Source organism: Lichenostomus cassidix, chromosome 3 (assembly GCF_008360975.1).
Source record: "Lichenostomus cassidix isolate B80296 chromosome 3, HeHo_3.0, whole genome shotgun sequence".
NCBI lineage: Eukaryota > Metazoa > Chordata > Aves > Passeriformes > Meliphagidae > Lichenostomus > Lichenostomus cassidix.
The window spans coordinates 14,687,472-14,714,727 of NC_139483.1; the positions used below are offsets into that span (position 1 = coordinate 14,687,472).

At 41.8% G+C, this 27,256-nt stretch overlaps 2 protein-coding genes across 5 annotated transcripts in view; one reads left to right on the top strand and one right to left on the bottom strand.

Annotated features, from left to right (window-relative positions):
- Positions 1–16,055, top strand: part of CLIP4 (CAP-Gly domain containing linker protein family member 4) — a 33,101-nt gene extending 17,046 nt beyond the window's left edge. For all 4 annotated transcript variants that reach the window (XM_085054628.1, XM_085054629.1, XM_085054631.1 and 1 more), the window contains 9 exons: positions 1,454–1,589; positions 2,308–2,448; positions 6,073–6,156; positions 8,869–9,009; positions 9,427–9,555; positions 11,763–11,886; positions 12,653–12,717; positions 13,372–13,444; positions 14,105–16,055. In XM_085054628.1, the coding sequence (XP_084910754.1) occupies positions 1,454–1,589; positions 2,308–2,448; positions 6,073–6,156; positions 8,869–9,009; positions 9,427–9,555; positions 11,763–11,886; positions 12,653–12,717; positions 13,372–13,444; positions 14,105–14,426 (1,215 nt within the window). In that variant the 3' untranslated portion in view covers positions 14,427–16,055. The remainder of the gene's footprint in view (positions 1–1,453; positions 1,590–2,307; positions 2,449–6,072; positions 6,157–8,868; positions 9,010–9,426; positions 9,556–11,762; positions 11,887–12,652; positions 12,718–13,371; positions 13,445–14,104) is intronic.
- Positions 16,056–18,406: 2,351 nt separating this feature from the next.
- ALK (ALK receptor tyrosine kinase) overlaps positions 18,407–27,256 on the bottom strand; it is a 307,378-nt gene continuing 298,528 nt past the window's right edge. The window contains exons 26-30 of the mRNA XM_085054627.1: positions 26,620–26,721; positions 25,317–25,451; positions 24,653–24,743; positions 21,279–23,375; positions 18,407–19,286 (exon numbers count right to left, since the gene is read on the bottom strand). Coding sequence (XP_084910753.1) covers positions 22,671–23,375; positions 24,653–24,743; positions 25,317–25,451; positions 26,620–26,721 — 1,033 coding nt within the window. The 3' untranslated portion in view covers positions 18,407–19,286; positions 21,279–22,670. The remainder of the gene's footprint in view (positions 19,287–21,278; positions 23,376–24,652; positions 24,744–25,316; positions 25,452–26,619; positions 26,722–27,256) is intronic.

Sequence of the window (27,256 nt, forward strand, 5' to 3'; positions counted from 1 at the left end):
CTTCTCATGTGAGAGAGATCTCTGCTTCTTGCTTGCACAAATCCTAGGGCAAAATTGGAGCCTCAGTTTTGCCATCTCCCACCTCTGATTTAAGATACTGGCTGATCTTCTCTCTGCTCACTAAGTGCCCTTTGGCTGGGGCCTGGAAGGTAAATGGAGGAATTGCAGGAATCTGTGGGGCTGCTTGGCTGAATTTCCTCTGGCTGAATTTGATCCCTGTGTTGGTAGCTAAAAGGTCTCTGTCTAGATTAGTGTGACATACCTGCCCATAACAATGGAGCTTAAAGGAGACCTTCAGCATAAGAGAACAGGCTCTGGGTTGTGTTTATTTCTTTACAGACATTAAGAAAGAGTAGCTGGAAGCCTTTCTAGTAAAGAAAAAAAATTGTTCCTATCTGTTTACTCTCTGAGGGTTGGATTAAACCCCTGGATTAAAGTGGAGTCATAGCGTAAAATAGTGTTAAGGTCACATGTGATAAGGAAAATTGCGCAACTGAAAGATCAAAGGTTTTTATTATTAAAACTAATTTAAAAATCAAATATAAGAAGGAATTTAAATCAATGTTAAATGCATCTCTCTTAGTTATTCCTCCCCTGTTTCGTTGAAGTGAGCTTATAATGTATATTTGCAGAGACTGAGGTCTCCCAGCAAGACTGGTCTGTATTGATATTCTCCATATGCTTATCTGTTCAGAGTTTCAAATGCTTAAAACATTTGCTGGCTTTTAAAATTTTGTTTAATCATAAGGACGGAAACTTTAACGACTTACAAATCTTTTCCATTAATTCTACCTTTGAACTTAGGCTATATATATAAATATATAGCTTTATATATTTTGTGCTGGTTGTACTCAGATAATTTAATTAGCAGATAAAGCACAATGAGTTAACTAGGTCCTTGATCACGTTGCCAGAAAATAAATTGCTTCAATTTCTAGACATAAAGGTGCATAGATTATTTACTAATTTATATTTTTAGCTATATATAAATATATATATATATATTTATGCACATATTTTTCTAATTGAATATGTCTGTGGAACCTCCAGTTCAGGAAGATAAACTAGCCCTGACTCTGGAATTCTTGTTGTATAAACAGTGAAAGTAAAACCTCTCATTGGGCATGTGCTCCTGTACCTTGCTGACCTAGAGCTGTATTGTACAGTGGTTCTTACTGTCCAATACTTGTCTGTTGTGAGACCTGTCCATAACCATGGCTGCTGGTTAATGCAAAATATAGACAGAAGGACTAAGACATTTTGGAAAATGTATTGAGGGGTGTTGAAAAGGAGGAATGTGAAGGATGTGATTGATAAGCGAGGGAAATCACGTTTTTGTTTTCCTGATCAAAAGCTTGGAGATGACTTGCTGTCTCTTTCATAACCTATCCTATATTCTCATGAACAATCCTGGTTTAACAAACCCATTCTGTGTCAATGCTTTTTCTCTTAGGTTGGTACCTTAAGATTTTGTGGCACAACAGAATTTGCCAGTGGCCAGTGGGCTGGTGTAGAGCTGGATGAACCAGAAGGAAAGAACAATGGAAGTGTTGGAAGAGTCCAGTACTTCAAGTGTGCACCAAAACGCGGTATAGCCTTTATTTTTTTTTCTTAAAATTTTAAACCCCCACCAAATTTTGAAGAGTACTGGAAGATATGAACATTTTGGGAGGTTTAGAACAGGTAGCAGATTCTGTTGCTTTTCTTTGTAGTGCTTTGTATGATTTATTGGTTATTTTAGCTGTTCCTACTGTTTTGGCTGCAATTATTTGCAAAACCACTGAAACAACCAACCAGTCAAAATTTCTGGTTATTTCCTTGAAACCGTGAGATAATAGTATTTCCTGTTTTTTCATCTATATTTTTGAAACTAATTGCATTGTAATAATAATAGACATGTTTCTTTACTTGCTTTGTTTTCCTTGGTGAGACATTCATGCCATGTTGTTTTCCAACTTTCAGCCTGAGGTATTTTAATTGATATGTCATGAACACACAGAACATACAAACTCCTGTGTTTTGTAATAGTGGATCAATGTTACTGTTAGGACAAAAGAGGAGATTCTAATTAATAGTCTTATTGACTTCTTCCAACTTGCTCTGTTCAAATTGTTTGATAAGGGTTTTGCTTTCACTGTTCATTTGAGCTTGTCCTTCCTGTCCTGCAAGTGCTTTGTCAGCATAGCAAGTTATGATTGCAGCTAAAAAAACCCCTAAATTAATTGATGTGAGAGATGGTAGCTGGAAAATTTTGTTACATTAAGATTATCCATGCTTCCTTGTTGGCACATACAATTTTCTCTCCAGGTATATTTGCACCTCTTTCCAAAATAACCAAGGCTTCTGATCACAAAAAAAGCTCTGTACGAAGCTCTTCCGTGCGCTCTTCACCTTTGGTCAAATCCAGGAAAGTAGATTTGACACATATAACTTCCAAAGTGAATTCTGGTGAGTATTTTCTTGCGTGTTGACACAGGACAGAGAGATACTAATATTCAAGAATTAGTAAATCTTGGTATTAAAATACTTGTTTGGAATTAGTTCATAACTTGGGATGAGGTGATAAGGTGTTTGTTAACTCCATGTTCTTATGTTTAGAAGTTCACTGGCCTGTGAAGTGCTACTGGAAGGATGTTGTGTGTAGCTGTGGAGTGATTACAGTGATCTGATGTGCTGTGACAGTTTCTACCCTTTACATACTCTATAAAAAACCCCTCACCACAACATTTATTCTTGAGCCATTAAAGTAATTTCTAATTGGCTGTAATACTAGTTAAGTGTCTCTACTTAATGAGGCTCCATTTACTAAGATATTACTGGGGAATTTGCAAGGAATTAAAATCTAGTAAATAATCTATACACCTTTATGTCTAGAAATTGAAGTGATTTATCTTCTGGCAACATGATCAAGGAACTATTTACCTCATTGTGTTTTATCTGCTAATTAAATTATCTGAGTAAAACCAGCACCAAATTAGAAGAGAAAGGTTTTCCTTGTAATAGGGCCTCAGTCTACTGATTATTGTTATGAGCTCAGTCCTTGGCTCTGGTTTAGTTTCTGTTGTGGTTTGATTCTGGCCAAATGCCAGGACCATGACAGTCATTTACTTGCTCTCCCCTGCCACAGCTGGGCAGAGGAGAGAAAAAAGTAATTTAATGAAGTTATCATGAGTTGAAATAAGGACTGGGAGGAAACACTCCAAGGACAAAACAGGCTCAACTTAGAGTTACAAAGTGAATTTGTTGCTAACAGAGACAGAGGAGGATAATGAGAAGTAAAATAAGCCCTTAAAGACACCGTTCCTTCACCCAACCCCTCCCTCCTTCCCACCAACAGCACAGGGAACACACAGTGGTGGTTTGGTCATTTCATCACTGGGATCTTCTCCCCCTGCTCAGGGAGAGGAGTCTTTCCCCTGCTGTGCCATGGGGTTCCTCCCACAGGAGACAGTTCTCCATGAACCTCTCTGATGTGGCTCCATCTCAGGAGCAGCAGTCCTCCCAAAACTGCTGCAGCATGGGTCACTCATCCACGAGGTGCAGTCCTCCAAGGACAGGCTGCTCCAGCCTGGAAAAAGGGCCTCTTCTCTCCACTGAGTCTCCCACTGGAACACAGCCTCCTCCAGGCATCAACCCTCTCTGGTGTGGGCATCTCCCCACGGGCTGTGAGTGGATCTCTGCATCCCCTGTGGGCTGCAGGATCACAGCTGCTTCACCATGGTCCTCACCATGGCCTTCAGAGGAATCTCAGCTCCAACACCAGGAGCATCTCCTCTCCCTCCTTCTCCACTGACCTTGGTGTCTCCATGTTGTCTCCCTCACATATTCTCACCTCCTCCTTTTCTCTGGCTAGGAAAAAGTGTGTGTGCACTTTGTTTTGATTTCTTCTTAAATCTGTTATCACAGAGGCATAACCAACATGTCTGATTTGCCCTGGCTTGGCCAGCAGCATGTCCCTTACCTTCAGAGCCATCAGGGATTGCCTCTGCTGGACATGGTGGAAACTTCCAGCAGCTTCTCGCTGAAGCCATCTTTGTGGCCCCTCTGCTACCCAAAACCAGGCCAAGCAAAACCAAGACAGTTTCTTAGTAATTTGCTCAAATTACTTAATCCTTCTGTGTAAATTCCTTCCCTGTGGAGTGAATGATCCATGTTTTCATTCTGTTCAGGTTCCAAGTTGTTTGGAGAGCAGGCTCTTCCCTGCTGTGTGCAGTGCTGGCCTTGCATAATCTTAGCCCCCTGTGTTTGGCTGGCCATGTAATAATGTCATTTAATATTTCATTAGCATTTCTTTTGCCTTTTGAGCCCTATTTAGGTGACTCACACTAAGGCAGCACAGCCTGAGGGATGGAAGATAACACACATTCTCATCGGATTTACCTGAGCACTGCATGCTTTACCAGTAACATGCAGGGTTTAGAAACAAAGCACCAGGCTGGTGCCAGGAAGAGATGCATTTTGACATCTTTTTGGATGACTTATGTAACTCTTCCCTGTATAGATTGAAGGGGGAGTAAGTTTTAGGTGTGTGTATGTACAGTTAGCACAAGATCCAAGCTGTTTATAAATGGGCAACTTGCATAAAAAGCTGCTTGGGATAAGCAGTTTGTTAGGAGTGTTGCACAGGAGCAGATCCAAGCTGATGACTTCTGTTAAATATTTTCCAGTGTTTGATTCAGTTTGTTGTGAACTGTTTGTAACCCATTAAACTATAATGGGAGGGACTTTTCCTTTGTCACAGACAGCTTTGTCCCAGATAATTTAGTCACAGACCAGCTTTTCTGTCACAAAGGTGCGTTTGTGTCTTTGTAAAATTTGAACATTTGATAGCTTGCTTTAAGGTAGAAATCAGAGTGAGTTAAGCATTATCTGCCCAGGAGAGCTTGCATGCACTGGGTGTGTCTGGAAGCTGCTGTGTGCAGGGAGTCCTTGCAGAGAGGTCCATTGGAATTAGCATGCTTGGCTGATTCGCTGGCTGGAGTGGGGGAAGGACAAAGCTGCAGAGGCACAACGTGGGTTTGCAGTGTTTATGTGCATCACCAGGTCACTTTCCTTCAGACCTCCTCCCTGCAATACATTGGTTTGCAGTGAGTCACAAAAAATTAATATGCTTTTTGTAGATAAGGTTATAAGCTGCAAAGTAAAATATAATATTATATAGGGATTTTGAAATTTTATTTGGTTCTACTGGATTTGAATAATCCATCAGATTAATGAGAAAAGATCCTTTTCAAGTTTCTAGGAAAAGGATTACTGAGATAAAATTAGGAAATGTGTTATCAGTCACAAACACTAGCTTTTTGATCTGATGCCTTAATGGCTAACCAATCAAATTTTGGGAAATGCAGTACATTCGCAAACTAGTTCAGTCCCTGTGGCTGAATTAAACTGAGAGATGTAGTTTAATAAAAAAGATGTGATTTTTCTTTCATGACAGGGAGAGGATAAATCTTAGATAAGCTTGTTCTTCACTGAGTTAGGATAGGAAGCTGTCAGAAATGCAAAATGACTGCTTGCAAATTATAACTTAGGCAACAGTATGAGTTCCTACACATATTGCAACATTGCTGCTCTAAGGCTTAGGCTCCTAAAAATCATACTGGCAAGCTTACATCATTATTCATAATCTGAATGAAGATTTGATCTCAAATCTCTTCCAAAACCTTGATGTATAATCTTTAATGCAGAAATTGTGAAATTAATACTGGTGAATAGTAGACCATAAGTACTATGAAAGTGAATGTTATAGATATGAATGTTTGAAAGATTTAAGTAAAACTTCTTCAATATAAAAATTAGTATTTTATAGACCATTTGTTTGTTGTTTGACAAGGTGGTTTGGACTGGTTTAATGTGTTAAGGGGTTTAACGTCTATGCTTATCCACCATATCAATTCTGCAGTCTTGTTCTACCCATTTATCAAGTGTCTAAGGAATTGTACAGTTTTATCCATTTTTCCATGCATCCAGTAATGTGAAAATGTGTCAAATTGTTTTTGTACGTTACTTTCCTGTAAAATTATTGTTATTTGTTAGGATGAATATATTTAATGGTATATATTCTCTTTATAGGCCTAAATATGGCAAAAAGAGACAGTGCTTCTGAAAACAACTTTATGACTGCTAACAGGGGAAAAGCTGTACCTGCAAAGGATGGTAATGAACTAATTCTTAAATTTTTTTTAAGATCTTAAGAAAAATGCTGTGTGTGGCAGAGGCAGTATTATTGCTGCCCTACCTTCTGTAAAAGTCCTGTGTCTACACTGTAGAAGAAAGTTGCCTTGCTTGTTTATGCTCAAGTCCCAAGCAGGCTGTAGGCATTTAGTTTTCTAGGAACAAAGTAGTTTGTGTGCATGTTTGGCTGGTGTTCTGTGTTGGTTTGGTAACCAGTTCTGTCCAAATGCTTGGGCAAGGACATAGACAAGCCCTTAAAGCTGGCTCTCAGTAAATGATCTTGCAGAGGATCTGCAGAATTACCAGCTGAGGTGTCTGAGAGAGACCTTTTGCCCTGTATTGTTGCTGCCTATATTTTAATGTTCAGGTGGCATTTTTTTCTCTGCTCTCTCTGTGTGTTCATGCTGCTGTAATAAGGTGTTGCCATCTAACTGTGCTTTGCAGTCTTGGCTTTGTATCATGGCAGACTCACAATAACAGGCTTCAAATATGAAAAGTAAAACTGGCTTTTAAAGAGTGCCTTTTGCATGTGAATCATTATCTGCAGTTACCTAGTTTCAGAATTGGATAATGACTTCTATCCCAGCAGTACTTTATTTGCTGAACTCGAAACACAAAGGGACCTCACTTTCAGCTGTCTGGAGCAAACCCTAAAAATCATGTCTCCTTTGAGGTTTTGTCTGTAAAATCATAAGTGTTGGTAAAAACAGTATTTCTGTGAAATAACTTGAAGTGTGAATTTGAATATGCCTTCTTTAAGTCATAGAATCTCAGAATAGTTTGAGTTGTAAGAGACCTTAAAGATCATTGAGGATCATCCACAGCTTCTCTGGGCAACCTGTTCCAGTGCCTCCCACCCTCACAGTAAAGAATTTCTTCCTAATATCTGATCTAAGCCTCCTTTCTATCAGTTTGAAGCCTGTATCCCTTGTCCTGTCACTGCATGCACCTGTGAAAAGTCTGTCCATCTTTCTAGAAGGCCCCCATCAGGCACCACAGTCAGGCCTCTGGGGCTGACCAACCCCAACTCCCTCAGCCTTTCCACATGGGAGAGGTGCTCCATCCCTTTAAACATCTTCATGGCCTCCTTTGGACTTGCTCCAGCAGGTCTGTGAAGAAAAGCATCTTTTTATATCTTCTATGAGTGAGCAGTTAGGAATTCTGAGAGAATTCAGAAAAGACACAACAATAACTGGATGTGTAAAACATTGCTTAGGAGTAAAGACTTGAAATTTGTGATTGTGTGATTAAAAACATGGAAGATGAAAGACAAAAAACTGCAAGCTTCGGAATACAAAGAATAATATAACCCACTCTGCATGTGTAGTGGGAGTAAAAAACCTTGATCTAAATCAGTGGTGATTGAGGTTTTATATTAGGAGTGAAAAACCCTGTAACACTAGATATAATTATGTGGTGGAATACATTACTGAGGAAATCTTGAGGTCTCCCTGATGGGAGGTTTTTAAAAACAGGCCAAATACTCACCTGTCAGGAGTGTTATAACAAATAATTGTTTTGCCTGAAGGAAAAGGAATCAATTACAGGACCTGCTGAAGTCCTTTCTGCTTTTCCTTCTCCCACCCAGTGATATCCCACAAAACTAAGTATCTTGATGGCAGGTTTAGTTGCAGCAGTTTTTATTGCATCCCTGTAAAAATGGTGGTCTGACCTCCAGTGAATCCATCCCAGGACTGGCTTGTAAGTAAGGACTTGTACTGTGTGTTTGCAAATGCACACATGTCCACGCGGGCATGTTTAGTCATCATTTAGTCAGTAATTTTCATTTTCTTCATTGTACCTTAGCTGCAGTGAGTATCTCAGAGTCTTCAGATTTCTGTCCTCAGCTTTTGTTTGGACCCACTGTGTCTGCCTCTCTGCCATTGTTTGCTGTTTTGCAAAATTGGAGGATGAAATTACATTGAACCAACTAACTCTGCATCGATATCAAGCTGTTTGCAAAAACTAATGCATTAATCCTCTCAAAAGCCTGGAAAGTTTGATAAGCAGTATTATCTTAATTTTTCACATTGATAAGCTGAGGCATAGATGTGTCTTGCTGTACTCTGCCTCATTTTGGGCAGAAGGCGTTAGGAAAGGGGAGAAGAGGGAGAGCCTTGGAAAGGAAATAGGAAAGATGAACATGAGTCTTATCGGGCAGTTTAGACATTAGGGTTTGCAAATGGAGATAAAAGTGATTTATTTCCCATTCTTGTTTTCTAGTACAGATTTTAATATTAATACAGTATGTAATGGAATATAGTAGGCTTTAATCCAGGCAATAATTCACTCACATAATATCACCCTCCTTCCACTTCTCATCAAATCTTTAGTAGGCTGGATGCTCAAAGGGTGGTGGTAAGCTCTCTTATTACTAAAGCTCGTGTATTTTAATAAATATGCTTGGGATTGTTTAGATGAACTTCCATGGGCTAATAAAGGTGGGGCTCCTGGAGACCTCTTCTAGCACTCAGCTATCACCATATCCCCAAGGCAGGGTCACTTGCACCTGTGTCATTCCTGACAGGTATTTGTGCAAATGCTACGTAACAAATTCTAATTTTACTCTTTACTTTGTATTCTGCCCACTAGGGAGAACAGGTAACTTCCATATTACAGAATCTTTCCCTTCTATGTAATCTGTCCTTTTCCAAAATACGATCCCTGAAGGACAACTTTCTTTTATGTCTTTAGGTTTTCCTGGGTACAGCAGCTCTTCCTCTTCTAGCACCTCTTTGGAAGGCAAACGGAATTACTCCAAGAAGAGGAACTCAATTAGCAGCACTAAGAAGGCCCTGACTAGAGTGTCTTCTGCCTCATCTAAGATTAGTGCTGGTATGATCTGTTTTATTGAGGTGTATTTTCACAGGGGGGAGTTCACTCCTCCATGGAGTGCTTATGTAGAACTACTTGTGCTGTTTCAGAATCCAGGATAGTTTGAAAAAGACACTTGGGAAGTAGTTTAACCATAAACCTAAGTTTGGCAACTTTAAGAAAGATTTTTACAACATCTTCAAGATGAAAAGTGTTTTTATAGTTGGTCAGTGTACCTTTTCAGAGCAGAGAAAAGGCTGTAGTCCAGTTTTTATGCTGACACAAAGCAAGTCTTTGTCTAAGCAAAATTTGTATTGCCATGTGTTGAAGGTATGCTGTGTTAGAGAAAAATACTCTGTTTATTAGTTTGCTTTCTATTGGAAAATTTCTTAAAGATTTAATGTTGCTAATTTCAGATCTTGTTCTTCTCTTGATCAGGGCTGTATAGTTCCCCAACCACGAGGAAAAATGCTCTTGATGGAGAAATCCAGGTTGGAGACAGAGTACTGGTGGTGGGACAGAGAACAGGCACTGTTAGATTTTGTGGGACAACAAAATTTGCACCAGGTATGTGCAGTGCTCTGTGTATGTTGTTGAATCAGTATGGAATAGCTTACATGTGAGCACATGAAGAAAAATCTATCTTTACCCTCACTCCTTCCAAAAAAAGTCTGAATTTAAACTGGTTTGATTCCAAGTTCTTTCTCTCTCTCTCTCTCTCCTATGTGTCACTGAATATTTTTGACTTTAATACAACTGTCAGGAAAAAATAATGGTTTAAAATGTGACTTTTACTTGTCCACTATCATGGCTTAAGTGGGAAAAATACTTTAATGTTGAAGTTGTAGGTATTACAGAATCACAGAATATTTTGAGTTGGAAGGGACCCACAAGGATCATTGAGTCCAACTCTTAACAAAGCTTTCTGAAAATCCTCAGTTTAGTCTCCAAAGGGGTATATAGTTTATTGATATCACATGCATTTACTTCTTACTTTTTATATTAAGGCTTTTTGGCGCAGCTTGTCTCGGAATAGTGGCACTCTTATGTCATGTAATAGTCTCATTTCTTAACTTATTAGCACTTTTAAGAACGCAATTGTGAACATTTAATTTTTAACTAATAAACTTTTAGGTCACAAGATCAGTAAAGTTACAAATATCTCAAAAAGCCCCAACTCCTACTACTGTTTCCTTATCCTTCTCTCTTTACCTTCTCTCTTCCCTTTGCTGAAAAACACTTTGCAGTGAATCCAAGTGTTGTCAAAGGAAGCCAGTTGTTCTACATTGTGGAAATTAATTTCTAAATCCTGTTTATTAGAACCAAATTTATCTTCTCTATGGCCCTATCTCTAATTTCTTATTGCAAGAGTAATGCAAAAGCAGCTGCTAAGTGTTGGTGTGAGTACCACGTTTGGGTGAGGACTGTTTGATTGGGAGGTGATTGGCAATACTCTGTTGTGACACTTGGTGGCATCAGTATTTAAGAAACCCCATCAGATGCAAGCTCTTGGTATGAACTCTGTGCTGTTTCCTCCCTGCCCCTTTCCCCAGTTTCACTGTAGGCATTCCTTGCTCAGGTGCTGCACTTACCTGAGGGACAGTTTAATGTCATCACTCTTTGTAGTGTTGCTGACAAAGTGATCAATGAGGAAAGGACTGTTTCCGAAATACACTGACAGCTGTGAAATCAGAAAGCTGTTTGACAGTGTTAAGTCTCCTCCCTCTCTGCTTTAAATCAGGAATATAATTTTTTGGAGGAAAACATGCTATTGTAAGAAGTGAGGACGGAAAGATGACAAATCATCACCATTTGCTAAGCCAGTAATTTATAGAAATGTAACAGATGCATGTTTAAGTATTTCAATTCCAATGTGTATCAAAGCTCTGGAAGTTATCCAAGGTTTGTTCCTTTTGCTGCAATGCAGATCTTTATTTAATTCTAAAAATGGGATGGGGAGAACTTCTGATATACTGAGCCCTTCTAATTCATAAGCTGTCATTCCTGGGTTTCTTGAGGTGGTAATTAGACTTACCATTTTATCCAATGCCTTAGTACCAAGTGACTTGAATTAAATTCTGAATCTTCTGGGGATGGATAGCATAAGGACTACTAATGGAGTATGAAATTTAGCACCTTTGTGTAATTAGCTCACATTTATCACAGGTTATGAATGATCAAGCTCATTAACATCTTGCTGCCTATTCAGTGTTCTGTATGAGATTAATTGATGGCCAGTTCCAATTCTTACACCCTTCTCTTGGTATCACAAAACCAGCCTTGCAATTTTTATTAATTATAACTTGCTAGATGGAGAGAAAGAATGAATTAATATCAAAACTTTAATTTTGCTGTTGATGATCTCTGATGAGGCATAAACCATGTGGTGAGAGGACTAAAGAGGGAAACATGAAACAGCAGTGCTGCTCTTTGCTGTCTCCTTTTTGTCAAATAGCCAGTTATGTTCATAACATTCTATTGGATTTTAGTATGTGTATATATTTTAGTATGTGTATATATTCCTTAAGTGTTTTACCTTTTTTGTGTTAATTGAAATGTCAATAATTTTATTGCAAGCATTTGTTAGGGTATAATTTTTTCATAATTGCATAGATAGCTGTTTTATAATATACATTTTTATTATTATTATCTTGACATTTTCTGACTAGAAACTGTTTTCCTTGATGTGGGTGAATGCCAGCTGTGCCAGTTGTCTAAATGAAGAAAAACCTGCAGTGTTCCAAATGCCCTGATTGTACTGTTTTGCAATGTAGGATTCTGGTGTGGAATTGAACTGGACAAACCTCACGGGAAGAACGATGGCTCTGTGGGAGGAGTGCAGTACTTCAGCTGCCTTCCCAGATATGGTATATTTGCACCCCCATCTCGTGTCCAGAGGTGAGCACTGAAGCTCTTGCAATGTTTGGGTTGCCAAATGATTTCTTAATACATTTCCAGGGTGAAACAAAATTTTGAACAGATACAGAGATGCAAACATTTTCTTATGCTAATGGAAATTTATAACCTCCATTAAAAACCTGGTGGGTTTTAGATCAACTTTTTGAAAGCAGAGTGTAAATTGAAAATGCAGTTCCCCCTGTTTCTCTTGCAGCTGCTTAAATGATTTTTATTTCAGGGCCTCTGATAGTCTGTGTTTGTGAAACCTTAATTTCATGACCCAATCCTGTTGTGTTCTGCTAAATTCAATTTTAAGAGGAAACTGCTCTTGAACATGACTGGAAATGCTCCTCTTATCCCAGCTAACTGCACAGAGGATCCAAAGCATCCACCACTTGTTTGCAGTCTGTTCCTTAGGTTTCAGGAAGAGCATCCAGAGCTGTGTACTCTTTCCTTCTGTGTTAACTCTGCCAGACACATTCTTGCTTTTATTTTTCTGAATAAGCCAGCTCAGGCAAACTGTTAAGAACCTGCTCAGAATCATACTTGCTGTCTCACTGAGTAAGAGGCAAGTAACTCAAATACACTGGTTTGCTCCAGGCACTTCTTGCATACCAGTCTGAGTGCAGGAGGAATGTTGGTGTCTCTTGAGGGCAGATGAAGAAGGAAAGAATCAAAACTTCATCAATATTTGACAAGAAGCCAGGAAGTTTGTTCAGAGATGAGTTGAAATTACTTCTTTCTTTATTGTGTTATTGCTTTTCAGACTAACAGGTTCTCTGGATTCTCTCACAGAGACTTCATGGAGTAAAATGACTCACACTTTTCCAGGTAGGAGCATGAGACACTGGGATTTGGCTGAGGCAGGCCCCTCTCTGCAGCCAGAACCTACTGCACAAAGCCAACTTCTCCAGAAGCACAGGAGATTTTCAGAGACCCCAAATGCCAGCTAATAGTCTGGCTGCTCCCTTTCTAAAATGTCACCTGCAGAAGGAACTGTGGAGTAGTATATTGTGCTTAACACTACTGGCAGAAAGATTTATGTCAGTTACAATTGTTGGCAGTCTTCCATTATTACTGTATTGCATTTTAATCAGAGAAAGGGAAATGGAACCTGCTCCTTAATGCAAATGGAGATTGATGAAGGGCTCAGTGTTAGGAGATGTCCCTATGAAATCACTAAAACTTGAGTGAGGTACTTGAAGTAGTTGTTTTTCTTCTACGTAAGCTTTTTGTGAGAAGACTGCTTCCAATTGCCCTTGTTTGGTTTGTTTAATTTAATTTCTATCCCCTCTGAAGATCCAAACATACTATGGGCATATATTTCCATGAGAAGTTTCATTGTTTAATTTCCAAATTAGTGGGGAGAATGTGCAGCAAATGTAGTGGAAGCAGTATGAAAAAAAAAATAGAAAGAATGTATGTTCATAAAAGGGTTTCTTTTCCTTAAGAAGTCCTTCACAGCTTATTATTCTTTCCACTTAGGTTTTAGACGCAGTCTAAGCACCACTTCTGCATCTTCACAAAAGGAGATAAACAGAAGAAATGCCTTTGTTAGGTGAGCGTTACGAGTTTCAAGTGCTTGGGTGAGCTGTCTGTTAGCTTTGCTGTTTCTTGCTCAAAAGAAAACTTTTATGCACATAGGATATTTAGGCTTTTACATGCTCATTTTTCTCCTTCCAAAGTGGACCAGTAGTACACTATTTTTCCATGGGCATCAAGGAGTATAGTCCTGGAATTATGGTTGGCATTGAAGTTGTTTTCCAGTCATTAACCACTGCTTATTCTCCAAATTCTTGTATTTTCACGCAGCTGGGCAAAGTTCAGAGGGTCTTGGTAAAGGACCTCACCTTTTCCTGGTGATCCTGACTGGCACTTGTATGTTAAAAGATTTTTTGGTTAAACTGTTCCAAGCCCCAAATAAAATGTTTTGTATGGCTTAATTTACCAATACTATCACCTGCTGTAAATATTGTAGATCCTAGCATCGGGTGGAAGGAAATTGCTTTTCCAATACTTCAGACTGCTAAGTGTAGCAGCCTGCTACCTGTTATTTCATGGTTTGTTAGTGACATGAGATAGAACCCAGTTTTTCTAAAAGGGATTTGAGGGTGGTTTTCTTCCCCCATGCACTTCCCTGAATTACAGATTTGCCCTGGATGTTTTATAGAAAATAAAATTACAAGATATTTTTTTCTTCTTTTCCTTTTCTCACTAGATCCAAGAGCTCCGTGTTGCGGCGCAGCTGGAGCAGCAGCTCTGCAGCTCCCTCTGAGGGGCCTGTGAAGCTGCACGAAGGCTCCCAGGTCCTCCTGACCAGCTCCAACGAAATGGGGACCATCAGGTACATTGGTCCCACAGACTTTGCACCAGGGATTTGGCTGGGGCTTGAGCTGCGCAGTGCCAAGGGAAAGAACGATGGCTCCGTGGGGGAAAAGCGCTACTTCACCTGCAAGCTGAACCACGGCGTCTTGGTCAGACCCAGCAGGGTCACCTATCGTGGCATTAATGGGGCAAAGCTGGTGGATGATATTTGCTGAGCCCCAGAGTGTGCTCACAGAGTGGGGAAGGAGGATTTTAAAGCACAAAACAACCCCGCCTAGAATGCAAACTTATTTTGAAATCATTGAATCTGCATTTGCATCTTACATATATACTTATATATGTATGTGTGTGTATATAATATATATATTTTATATAAATATATATATATAACAGAGAGATAAAATAGAGTTCAGTCATGGTAAGAAGTAAAACCACTGTTGAGTTTCTCTTACTTTAATGACCCTTGCCTGGAAGGTTATTACAGAAGCATCTTGGCTTTAAGATGCTGCATCGTTTGAATACGGTTCCAGCTAGAGAACTGAGTGTCTGCAGCATTCTCTAAAGTTCCTGTGTGCTTCATGCAGAATTTAAAGGGTTTTTCTCCATGTAGTAATGAACTGGTAATGTTTGTGTGTTGCCTGCTTTTGACAGCAGAGGTGGTTGATGGGTGACATTAGCCTGGTTCCTGGGCACTTTGTCAATTCCAGTACCAGCTGCTAGCAATAAGAAAGGATTTAAAAAAAAAAAAAAAGGACAAAAAAAAGACCTTTTTTGAAACAGTTGTGGAGTATTTTTGCATTTTATCATTCAGATCCCTCCTTTCCCCCTCCTCCCATCTCTATAATGCAAAAGGGCTGATAAATACAAGGATTTGCCCCTCTCCTAGTGAACAGCAGCAATTAAATAAAAAGCCTTTAGAAAGCACAAATATGCTGCATGTCAGTCTGTACAATAAGAAGCACTTTTTGTTCTGCAGTTGTAGAAGGAGCTACATATAAGATGCACTCTTTAAAATAACGCACTTTGCACTCTCCTGGAGAGCTTTCCCTCATTTTTAGAGACTATTTTTTTTGTTTGGGCTGCTGCAGGCAACGAGTATCACAGCTGTAAAATGCAAATAAACCCAGGGTGGAATACGTAATACCCTCATCATAAATACTAAGTCTGTATAAATACAGCCAGGTAATTCCTGCCAGTGGTATGGAACAGATACAGGGTTTTCAAGCAAGCTGTTGCCATTATTTGATTAGTTTGTGATACATTTTTCTTTTTGTTTGCTTTGGAAGAGTTTCCAGTATGAGTTTTTTGTGAGAGTCTTACGATAAATTAAGAATAGTTTTAGGTACAGCCCTGTAATGGGCCTTTATGTGACATCATTTTTGTATCAGCCTTTTACAACAGCTAATCTTTTGTCCATGTTTTAAACATAGAATATATTTTAATTAGTCAGCATATGTAAACATGATGTTAACTGGATGGGTTTGTGTTCCAGAACAGTCATTTTACTCTTAAATTATTTGCTTGCTCTTGCCTACTTGAAGAAGTGACACTTTAAATTGTAATATCCTATTTTTTAGACAGAATCCTGCTGCTGTAACCTTCTTTTAAATGTTGCTGTAGCTATTTTTCCTGATCTGTATTTAAAATAATGCATATTGTATTCTAACTTATGGGAATTTTTAATTGAATATAAAAGCTGTAAATTTTGAATGTAAAAAAAAAAAGTACTGCTTTATATTTAGAGATGCAGATATTCAGTGATGTACTGAACTTTACTTTGTCTAATATCTGTTTCTTGCTGGTATTAATAAAATGAAACCCTGTTAAATAGTAAGCAAAAAGAATTTTCATTGGGTTTTTACAGAATGTACATCTCTTACTTCTGTTCTGGTGCACAACTGAAGTGCCCAGGGTTCAGCATGGAACAGCAGCTCCCAGCTATGAACCAGCAGCTTTTCTCTCTCCTGGCTGTTCAGCACAGAACTGCCAGTTCCAAACACAGCATTTGCACATCTGTCACAGCTTGGTAATCCTGGGAGAGCAGCAGAGTTTCTGTGAGGAGACACAGGAATGCTCTTTTTCCTGCCTGACCAGATGGAATGGGTGGAACTGCTTTATCTGAGGGGTAGCTGGAGTTCTCCAGCAGGTAGGTATGGGAACAAGTGTGTGGGTGAGGGCAGGTTGTTACAGTCACACCACTTCTGTCTGGTCTGTCTTGCACAAATGATTCACTGTCAGGCTGCACTTTCCACAGCTCTGGTTCAGCTGGAAGGGAGAGTCTCTGTCCTGGGCCTAGTGAGCACTGCAGGACTTCACTGAACCTGCCTGATGGGTGCAGGAGAGGGCAGAGATAACATTGTATTCTGCTTTACCTTCCATTTCAGCTTCAGCCAGCAGCACATTTCTCATGGAAGCTCTGGCTGTAATTGGCTTGAGTGCTGTAGCTTAGAGGAGCAAGTCTGACTGCTATCAGGATGGAGCTGTTTTGGTAGCTCTCAGAATCTTCTGCCAGGAAGCAAGAAGCACTGTAAATTTGTGCTGTCTGAAACTGAAATAAATCAGTCCATTCCAGAAAGGATTACTGATGGCTCTCTTCAAGGTGGTGATGGGAAGGGATTTGTGCTTCCCTAAATCCAAGGTAAGTTGCCATAATCCTTTACTCCAACTCTTGCAGGAGGACACTGTGTCAAAAAAAAATTCTGAAAGTAAGTGGCAGTGAAGTTTGAAATTAGGTGCTGTGCAGAGAACTGTACTATTAGTTGGAAAAAAAGCCAAAAGGTCCTCAAAGTCCCTATAAACTACATAAATAAATTACCTGTAGTTTAAAGAAACAGATGGTCCCCAGCAATTCTGGGCTGCCTGTGCAGACTCTGAGGCCAGTCCTTGTCCCACAGCATGTCTCAGGTCTAGTTAAAGTAAATACCCTTCCTCATGCTCTTAGCAATTAAATCTTCCAAGTTTTCCTGGACACTGGCTAGAAAGGAGAGACCACAGGTGCATGTGACAGGAGAAGAGAACTTTCTTGAGGTATCTGAGGATGGGGAATTAATTTCTAGAGAGTTCAGCTCAGCTGGCCTCAATGGCTGTTTTGCAGATGGTGACAGTAATGGTTTTCTGGGCATGGAGCCTGTGCTTTCAGAGCACTGCTGGTCACCAATGCCTGAGGCACACAGATCCAAAACTGGCTCTGCAGATGTGAAAGACAGCCTAGGCACCCTGACAAGTTAGCTCTGTTACCTGCGAGAGGTGGCAAATGCAGCATTTCTGTCATGGTTTTTTCAGAGTTCAGAGGTTGCAGAAGCCTTGTCAAGGACCAGGTGGAGACTGAAACTGTCCATGAAAGCCACACAGCAGAGTACCCACCTGCATCCTTTTCCTGCCATGCTGCAGACAACTCTGGAAAAAGAGGAATTAGAGCCGAGATTGCCAGCTAGTGTCAGACACAAACCAGGCTGTGGTGGCTGGCTGCTGTCCAGCCCTGTTCCTAGGAAAGCATAGGAGAGCTCCTTTTAGAGTTAAGACAGGGAAGGAGCAAAAGTGTGGGGGAAATGGAGGGAGGGGAGAGATGCCTACTCGAAAAGTCCTGTTAACCAAACCACAGTAGTATCCTGCAGTAGAGTGAGCGTGTGAAGGAGAAAGTTTATAGTAAGTCAGTCCAAATTTCAAGGACCGTTTCTTGAGAATGCAGCTACCTGGGCTATAGGAGTGATATGGGAGGGGAAAAAAAGTGAGTGTTTCAGGGCAGGAGCTAACTCTTCCTAGGATTGTCACTAGATTCAATACTGCCACTCCATTGTATTAAGAAACAGCTTATAGGTAGACCTACCCCCAGTTCAGACTCAAAGGCTCTCTTAGTAAGATATATACATTTAGGAAAACACCCATATGTTCTCTTCAACCATATCCTTTGCTCTCTTTCTATACTGGCAAGTTTGCTGTGGGTGAAAGGTAGCCTTGGTGGTTTGTGAAGGGAGGAATGGCACCTTTCTCTAAGAAACTTGGTGTGTAATATTCCCAATGCAAAGAAGTCTGGAACAGCTGCTGTGAGGCCAAAAGGTGGCTCAGGGTACCACCAGACCTGCCCCTTTGGGTGTTCATCACCTTAATACTTCTGCAACTTTGCCAAGTAAAAATGGATGTCCAGAGACCTCCCTCGGACAATGATCCAATCATTGCACAGCCCAACACGGAGAAAGCCAGCTACTGTCACTTTATTTGTCTTCATGCCTTGTGGTTCACTACACTTTGTTTACAATACAAATACACTATTCAATACAAAATACTCAATGACCATATATTAGTATTTTTCTTCATAGTATCCCTGAAGTGCACAGGCCCTTCCTTTATAAACAATGTTGCATAAACGGCTGTACATGAGACAGACACTCCTCTAATGAAGCTCGGTACTAAAAGAAGCCAGATGGGACACTTGGGACATTTCCCTGTGATGGGTTTAACTCGGGGACAGACAGACGGCGATGTCTTTGCTGCTGTGGAAGGCTGTTTTATGCTATTCCCATGTCAAGGTTCTCATCCCCCAGAAGACAGGCACAGTACCAGGAGCAGACATGCAAAGTGGCACCCATCCTCCCCTGTTTCAGCCCTCCTGAGCCAGAGCAGGCACGGCAGGGCAGCCAGAGCACCCATGGTCTGACACTGCTGTCCCAGGCTGCCTGGGCCAAATCAGAACAGCCCTGGGGCTTCCCACCTGTGCTCTCTGCACCTCCTCTCGCTGTGGCTAAGCCCCTGTCCCACCAGTGCTCCTCACTGCACCTCCAGGAAGCAGAACCACCCCTGCTCCTCCTGCCCTCGCTGCATTCCTAGGCACATGGTGGAGAAACAAGGTTCAGTGGCAAAAAGGGAAGATGACAGGACAACTGGAACAGTAGAGAAACAGGCATCCGAACCTAGTTTACCTCCAGCTGCTCACAGAATCAGAAACTACTCATCTTCTATAGGAAACCAGGTAATACCCACATGGAAATAAGCCATTTTCAGAGCATAAGAGTGGTAGCACAGGGCTTTTCCCAGTTGTGCTTTACATCCTGTAGATCATACTGCTTCCCGCTTTTCCACTGTAGAATGAGAAAGACATAAATCAGAACATCATTATTACCAACAAAAACCATTAACAGTCTTAAAAACAAGTGCCTTAAAAAATATACAGCATGTCAATAAACTATGATTTAAAAAATAAGTCACAGACAAAAATGGGTAAGAGGCTTAAAATAACTTGAATTTGTTTTTCTCCTAGCATGGAGGGGTTTGATAGAGGAATTGGGGATTTACAGAGTGCTCTGGTCTGGTGAGCCCATGGTGACTTAAATCCCTTCTGGTCCCTGCAGCTCTGAGTTCTGAACAGGTGAATCATCCCAGACACAGAAATTAAAAGTCTCTGGTTCATGACTGGACAGAACGCTCATGGCAACTGCAGCCAGCACACAAGTAACAGAGCATCCTTTGGTCCAAGAAATTAATGGTGGTATTTGTTTTCTAAGACAGAGGACAGGCAAATACTCCAGCTCTTTTTTTTAAGTGACAAGATTTGACAATTTTCACAACCTGGGGTACTGTGCTCGGACAGCACACAGAGATACTGAATTAAATGCTTGCTGTGGAAAAGCTCAGAGATAAAATGATTTTAACATTAAAAATAAGCCCAATTTGGATTTCTGAATTTCAAGAGTTAAGACAGAAGGATTAAAAAAACCTGAAAATCAACAACAATACAAACAAACCCCCAAAAATCCAACCAATGAAAAAAAATCCAAACCACTAAAAACCCCACAAAAATGCATTTTACACTGGAGACACTAGAGGGAAGCTTACTTAAGAGTAACTGCCAGTGCTGAACAGTATTTGTCTCAATGCACTGTACTCAGCAGACTGGAGAATTTCAGTAGTAATTCACCATTTCCCCTGATCAAAATTATCTCTTGACATATTCCATAGGTAAGAAACAGGAATATGTTTAGCTCCTTCATTTCTTTATAACTCCCATTCTGTGAGAGTATTTCAGTAGAAATTCTACAAAATAACTGCACAGCACAAGCTCAGAGCAGTAACCACACTCTCACCATGGCTGGGAGAGCCTGCCTTTCACACCTACAGACTTAAAATCATCCCTTGCTGCTTGTGCTTTTTAAGCTTCTTTAGAAATGCCACCTTTAACATCATAACCTGGCAGCTTATCTGCATTTGTGCAGCATCAGAGCTGCTGCCCCAGATCCAAGAATTAATAATTTCAGCTAGTCAAAGATCATTAACTTAGCAACTTTTTGTTCTTGTGCATTCTTTTGAAAACACTCATCAGTAAACAGGTCAGCTTCTGCCCTCAGCAACTTTGTAAGGCAGCAAAAACTCAGTGTGCTCCTTTGCAATGAAAAGCTAAAGAAAACAATGAGGAGCTTCAGCTCTTCTGAAAATGAGAAAGCTGGAATACTTAAATGAAAATTGCTATTATTATGTGAATATGTGAATAATATACTAGTGTAATAAATTATTCTGGTAATGCTTGCCTCCTGAATTAATCAGCTTTCCTGAGACTCGAGAAACTACCCCACTGAGTTTACAGAGCTAGAGAGAGAGAGAGAGAGACTGGTGTGACACTAATGCAGTCCTAAGCGAGACAGAATCCCTCCCCAGTGGCTATTTCACAGCAAGAGATGTGAACCTAATAACCTTGGAGATGACAAATACCCTCTTAGCTCGACCTAAAAAGCCTGTAAGTACAACCCTCGTTATCCCCCTAACCCATGAAGCAGCAGTGGGATGGATCCCTAGCATTGAACATGACATTCAGAGCAGCCCCTGACCCAAACTTCCCAACACGTGAGCACAGCCTGTGAAGCAGCCACCACAGCTGCTTTTGGCATTGGTCTAAAAAAAGGATTTCATTCTGTGTATCAGAGACATCAGAAAGGCAGGTTAGGAAAGCACACTACTGCTCCTCCCACAATGCAGTTTTTACACGGGGAGTGGCCAAAGCCCTCCAATTTCAATTTGCACATCCCAAAGTTTAGGAATATACATACAGGAATGTTCCCATACAAAGGCATGAAACTTACCTCAGTGTTTGGATCCAGGGCCAGACTCAGGGTCACTTCACTGAAACAAAGAGTCTCAGACTGAAGAACGCCTTCCTTCTCCTTTGCTGATGCTCCAGTACTCCCATTTCTATGGAAATAAGCACCCCTTTTTTGGATAGCGCTCATGCTAAAACAGCTCCTCCCAACCCTAAGCTGAAGTTACTAATGCACATCTTTACACATGAATTATTTCCTACTTCTATGTTTTGACAATACACTTAACTGGAATATTTTTCATGCACGGGGTGTACAAAGTGAGTCAATGGAGTGTTTGTCCTTAAACCACTATCATACATGTATTTTTTTTAAGGAACAAGGGCTCTAAACCCTTCAAATACAGACAGTATCTGGCTTCCAGATGGTGGCACGATGTAGTCTTCTGCCTTTATGGTGTTGTTCATACAGGGTATGTCAAAGGCTATTTCGAACCTCTGAGGTATGCAGGTGGCTGTCCATTTTCAGGGCATGGTGAAAGTCTCTCTCATGACCATGGTCCTTTAAAGCTTCACCTTGATTCCACTTGACACTCACACATTCCTGATGAAGGGTGTTCCTACTTTTGTAGGACAGAAAGAATTTTAAAGGGCTTTACTCGGTTCTGGTGTTTAAGCTTAGGTAAACAAAAACAAAACAAAGAAAACCCCAGCCAAACAATGCCCGCCCCCTGAATGCCTCATAGCATCTACATCCATCCTCTGCTTCCTCTCCTCTCCCCTTCCAGTGATGCAGTGTGACCAGGGTCTTTCCATTGCCCTGCCAGCACCCTCATAACCACTGTGCATTCAAGAAGATTGCATTCACTGTGCATTCTTTTGAAGACTGGATTGTAGCTGGAACATGACTTGAGAATGTGCCATCGAATCACCATTCAACGCTGTCGTATTTTTTTTTGGTTTGGAAAGAAGACACTCTTCCCAAACCCACTACAAGCTCTGCCAGCAGCAGGAGGTCTCCAAGTCTTCCACAGCAACGACAAGTTCGGCACGGAAAAGCCCAGACATGACACACTCATGGCAGTGAGCCGCGGCTTGACACGGAAGCAGAGGACACACAACTGGGAAAAGCTCACAGGAAGGGCATGACGACAACCATGCGGATGAGTTGATGCAACAGCAGCTGGGCCTTGCAGTTAACAACAGTTCCCTGCATCCTCCCTCCCCCTTGTTCCTTTGACTCTACTGGGGCTCCGCTGGTTTGAAGCCTCTCGGGTTAGTAGAAATTACAGCGTCAAGGGTGGCACTTTTGGAGCAAGTTTGCACAAAATAGAAGGTGATGCTGTCAGATCCCTTGCTCGTGGTGTGTTGGGTAACAGGATATCTCTTCAAGGCTCAGGGGCCACAGGGGGAAAAGTCAAGAGAGGGTTGAGGGCTCTCAGGGCCCCTGCTGGGTTATGTGGCTCTTGTTTCTAAGGACGGGGTCCTCGTAACTGCTAGCGCAAGGTGGTGTGGAGTTTTCCAAGGGTAAGCCCTGCTGTTGGTATCCATAGTTGACATTCCCACAGGGGAAGTGGCGGAGCCTAAAGAGAGGCACTTCTTTAACGCTTGCGGTTAGGGAAGATGGCTCTAAGAGCAGGGAGGAGCCTGGCAGCCTGCCAGTCACAATGTTGGGCCCCACAGTACAGTTTCCTTCCTGTCCCAAATTCTCCCTCTCGGGCCTCTCCTTCTCCAGCAGAGAACTGTTTTTGCTGGCCTGCTTCTCTGCAAACCAGGAACCGTAGGTTGGATTCCAGAGGTTGGTGGGCTTGTTTCTGGAGCCCCGGCTTTTGTGCAGTTCAGAAGGGGGATTGGACTGGGCATAGGCCATGTTGATGTGTCCCCCCCCTGAGGCTGACTGCACCTTCCCTGGCACCGGCTGTTCCAATGCTGCCATTTTCCCCAGAGATTTTGCAGCAGCGATGGCTGACGGCAGGGGTGGTGGAGATGGCAGGTTTTGCTTATCATCCTTTCTGTCTTGGTGTGTTGAGACCAAGAGAGGAGGAATTCCTTCCGGGTCATCGGGGCGCATTGCCACCTTCTCCTCCTCCTCAGCCGATGGGCCGTACTCTACCGGCAAGGCGGTGTTGATGACATCGGGATCCTGCCGGAGGGAACAACAGGAGTTTCTCAAAGTCTGCAGCCACCACACATTGAATGACACATCTAGCAGCTGTCATGCTATGATCACAGCACATCCTTCCCACAACCTACATTCCACGAGGAGGGGATGCATACAAAATGCAGTTAGGCACGGGATATCCTTAAAATCCAACTCTTTAAAAAAAAAGTAACCCTTAAACTCACCACAGAACAGCAGAGGCACAAAACCAATGAAAAGCATTTTTTATGTCCAGCAAAATTTCCTACGGGAACGTTTTTTGGAATCTATATCATCTTGGAGTTCATAACACTCTCAGTTAATATTGAGAAAGTTGCAGCCATGAAAGTATTGCCTCCACACAGCAAGGGAGGAATGGGAATGCAGAGAGAAGACAATACTGGCAGACCCTCTGAAGCCTGAATCCATAGGGATTGTGGTTCTGAGCTATTTAAGCAGTTTTGAAAATTAAACTGAGAGCAAATGCAGTGATCTTGGCAACCTTTGCTCATTTCTAGATGCCATGGCAAGCTACAGATAGCAGAAAAAATGCCTTCCAATCCCAGGATCCAAATACACATAAAAAACAGATCAAGCTTCCCAAACAGCAAGGGAAAGCAAAATGACTGAGGTGAATAACAGTGAGGCCATACAAGGAGCCTGCACTGATGTAGGCAGAAGAACATTTTCCAAACTGCTCTACTCATAAACTAAACTGCTGGTGAAAAATAAGTAAATCAGATTTTGGCCTGGAAAGCCAGCCACATCTTTTCCCTGTTGCCCAGCCTAAGAATCACCGCTCCTTTAGCCTGGCCACCTCCACCTGCCTCCTCCAGTGTTGTCAGATTCAAAAAATTGCCAAGAGCTGCTCAAACCACCTGCAAAGGGTGCTCTGAGCCAGGACAATTTCTGTTCAGTGCTGACTATGTCTTAAGGGTGAACACTAGGATGGAGTGGCTGGGATGAGGCACATGAAAGGAGTGGAGGTGCTGGCCTGTCTTTGCTCTTTTGTTGTGATCTGTGCCTTTATAAGCAGGAACAGAGCTACAGGTGTGATATTTGTAAAGCTTGTGTAAGCCTGTGCCTTTCAGCAGCAAAAGACAAGAAGGATCAAGCACTGGTGAGGTAAATATCCCATCCAGGAGTCCCAGGCTGACATCAGTCTCCCTGGACTGCTAACTGCAGTGCTGCCTCCTCATCTTGTGTCCTGGCTTGTCTAGACTCCTCCTCAAGAAGAACCCTCTCCACCCCTCTCATCCAAGATGAATGAACACTGATACCTGAGTGCAGTACTCAATCCTCTCCAGGATTATGGCAAAGTTTGGCCGGTCCTCAGGCTGGTGCTGCCAACACTGGGTCATAATGCGGTAGCTGGAGGGGCAGAACAGGAGACGTTAGTGAACAGCAGATCCCATGAGATGTGACAACTACTCATGGCAGGTTAGGAATCATTAACATTCATCACCACTCTTGCTTCAACAAATGAGAGTTCTCTGCCTTCCCTCGAGTCAGACAAATTATGTACTGGTAGCCACTGAAATGTGACCACCCACGGGGTGAAATCCACAGTCCTTCAGAGAAATAACTTATCAACCTGAAATCCTTTGGACAACACACTAAAGGTAGGCAGGGCTACACCTAAAGGAGCCCATTTTTCCTCACCTGTGAACAGCCTGATTCATTGAAGTTTCACAGCTAACCTAAGATACAGAAATATTGTGTCATCTTTACCAAATAAGCAGTGGCCACGACTTCTTAAATGGGCCCTGAATTATTCTTCTAAATATACAGAAAAAGTATTAGAGAATTCACTGGCACTGAAGTTTAATAGGACAGATCAGCCACAATAAGGTCAATCTTAAAAGTCATTAACTTTTGACTAGAGAAAAAACATTTGAAACAGAAACTTAGATACATCAACATATCAAAGTTTAAATCTCATACACAGGGCCTGGGCAGTTTTTAGGTGGATCCATCCTTCCTCCATTGGTGACAAACTCCAGAACCTCCTGGTTGCTTTTGCTGGGGTAGGGCATGTATCCCAAAGAGAATATCTCCCACAGCAGTACACCAAAGGACCTGAGTACAGATGCAAAGGAAAATAAAGTGAGTGATACAGGAATGATCATGCCCAGTGGGCAATGCCCTTAGGTTCAGTATCATCAGCATTGTTCTTTGCAGCCTTTGATCAGGCAGCTGGTGAAAATCCCTGCTGCAGGATTCAGGCATAAATAAGCTGCACAGTTGTAACAGTGAAGTTTGAAACTTTTAACAAATACAAATAGTTGACGGTAAAGTGAGTGAAGCCTATGATGTAGGTAGGTAAATCTGGTTGCTTTGGCCTCATACTCAGTGCTGCTCAACTAGAGGTAACAATAGTCAGTCAGGTTATCCTTTTTTGAGACACTGCCCACTGCTGGAGATAGGACTTAGGACAGACTTTTCCTCTGGAATAGCTACCCTGTGTGAAGTACAATCCCCACTGATGCTCTGAGGCCCACAGGCCCCACCTGTCACTCAGGGTACAATAAAAACACTCCCCAGCAAACACAGCCTTGGGCCTGGGTGCTGTGACCTGCAAAGCTCTGGGGACAGTGGCTGGTACAGGACACCCTCCAAAGCATTCAGCTGGTCAGTGGCTTGGAAACCACAACTTCATCTGTTAAAATTGTAGAGAGATGTGCAGCAATGGGAAACTTCTCTGCTTGCTAAGTCAGGCAGAGCTCATCTGTACAGGAGTGTGGACCTCAGCCCTCTCCTGGGGCTTGCTCAGGAGCTGTGTCCTGGCCACCATCCCCTTCCCCCTCCACACATGCCCTGAGCTCTTGCCTCCTGCTCACCTAATTTTCCTCCCCACCTTTGGCCACTCAGGAGCTCACAGTGCTGCTGTAGGCCAGGAGAAAGGCAAAACCCACACCCTTCTCCCTGACTGGCAGGATGGATCCTGCCTGCAGCCTCCTGTGCTGCTTTCCTCAGTGTGGGACTAATGCTTTCCTCCCTGGAGCAGCACCTGCATCTGCTTTGATCTCCTTTCCCTGCCTGCTTGCCTGCCCTGCAGCACCCACCTCTGCACAGGTCTGACCTTTCTGTTTCCCTGTCTCCTCCAACACTACTGGCTCTGAAAGACCCAGCTTGTCTTTTTAGCATTGAGAAGTGAACAAGAACGTGTGTTTTTTACAAAATATTCACGATTTACAAAAGGGGTTACAACACAGACAGACTGGCCAGAGGAGGAAAGGAAGCTCACCATGTGTCTGTTTTTGATGTAAATATCCCTTCCATGAAAGCCTCAGGAGGCATCCATTTGACAGGCAACATTGCACACCCACCCTTACGATAATAGCTGGCTCTGCAAAGAACAAACAAAACAAAAGAGTCAGCCAAGAATTCAGAATATGCCATTAATAGGGGATTTTTAAAATGACAAATATTAAATTTATGAGCCAGAGGAGACACTAATTTAGGCAGATCACTGTAAGTGCTGAAATGATCTGTTTCTTCTCATAAAAGTAGTAGAAAAGAGCAAACCATGGAAGTGCTGTTTAATCTACATCACTTCAGGTCTGATCTGGTGAACCAGTTATCCTCATCCTCCTAGGGAATTACTAACACAGTAACTGCTGCTGGCAGAACTTGCTCCTGCCCTTTCCAACAACAGCAAGATCTCCTTACCTAATCTCACACATGGCCATCTTGAGCACGCCCACCAAAAATAAACCAAACCTATTCCATATATTCCCATATTTCACAGTCCAAAGCACTGTGAGTAAAACCCAAATTCTTTTGTACGAACAAGGAGCTTGTTGAGGACGATGCCTGGCCATTAGAGCTGGGACAGTGTAGCACAAAAACCCTCCTGAGACAGGAATTATAGCAGTCCTTTG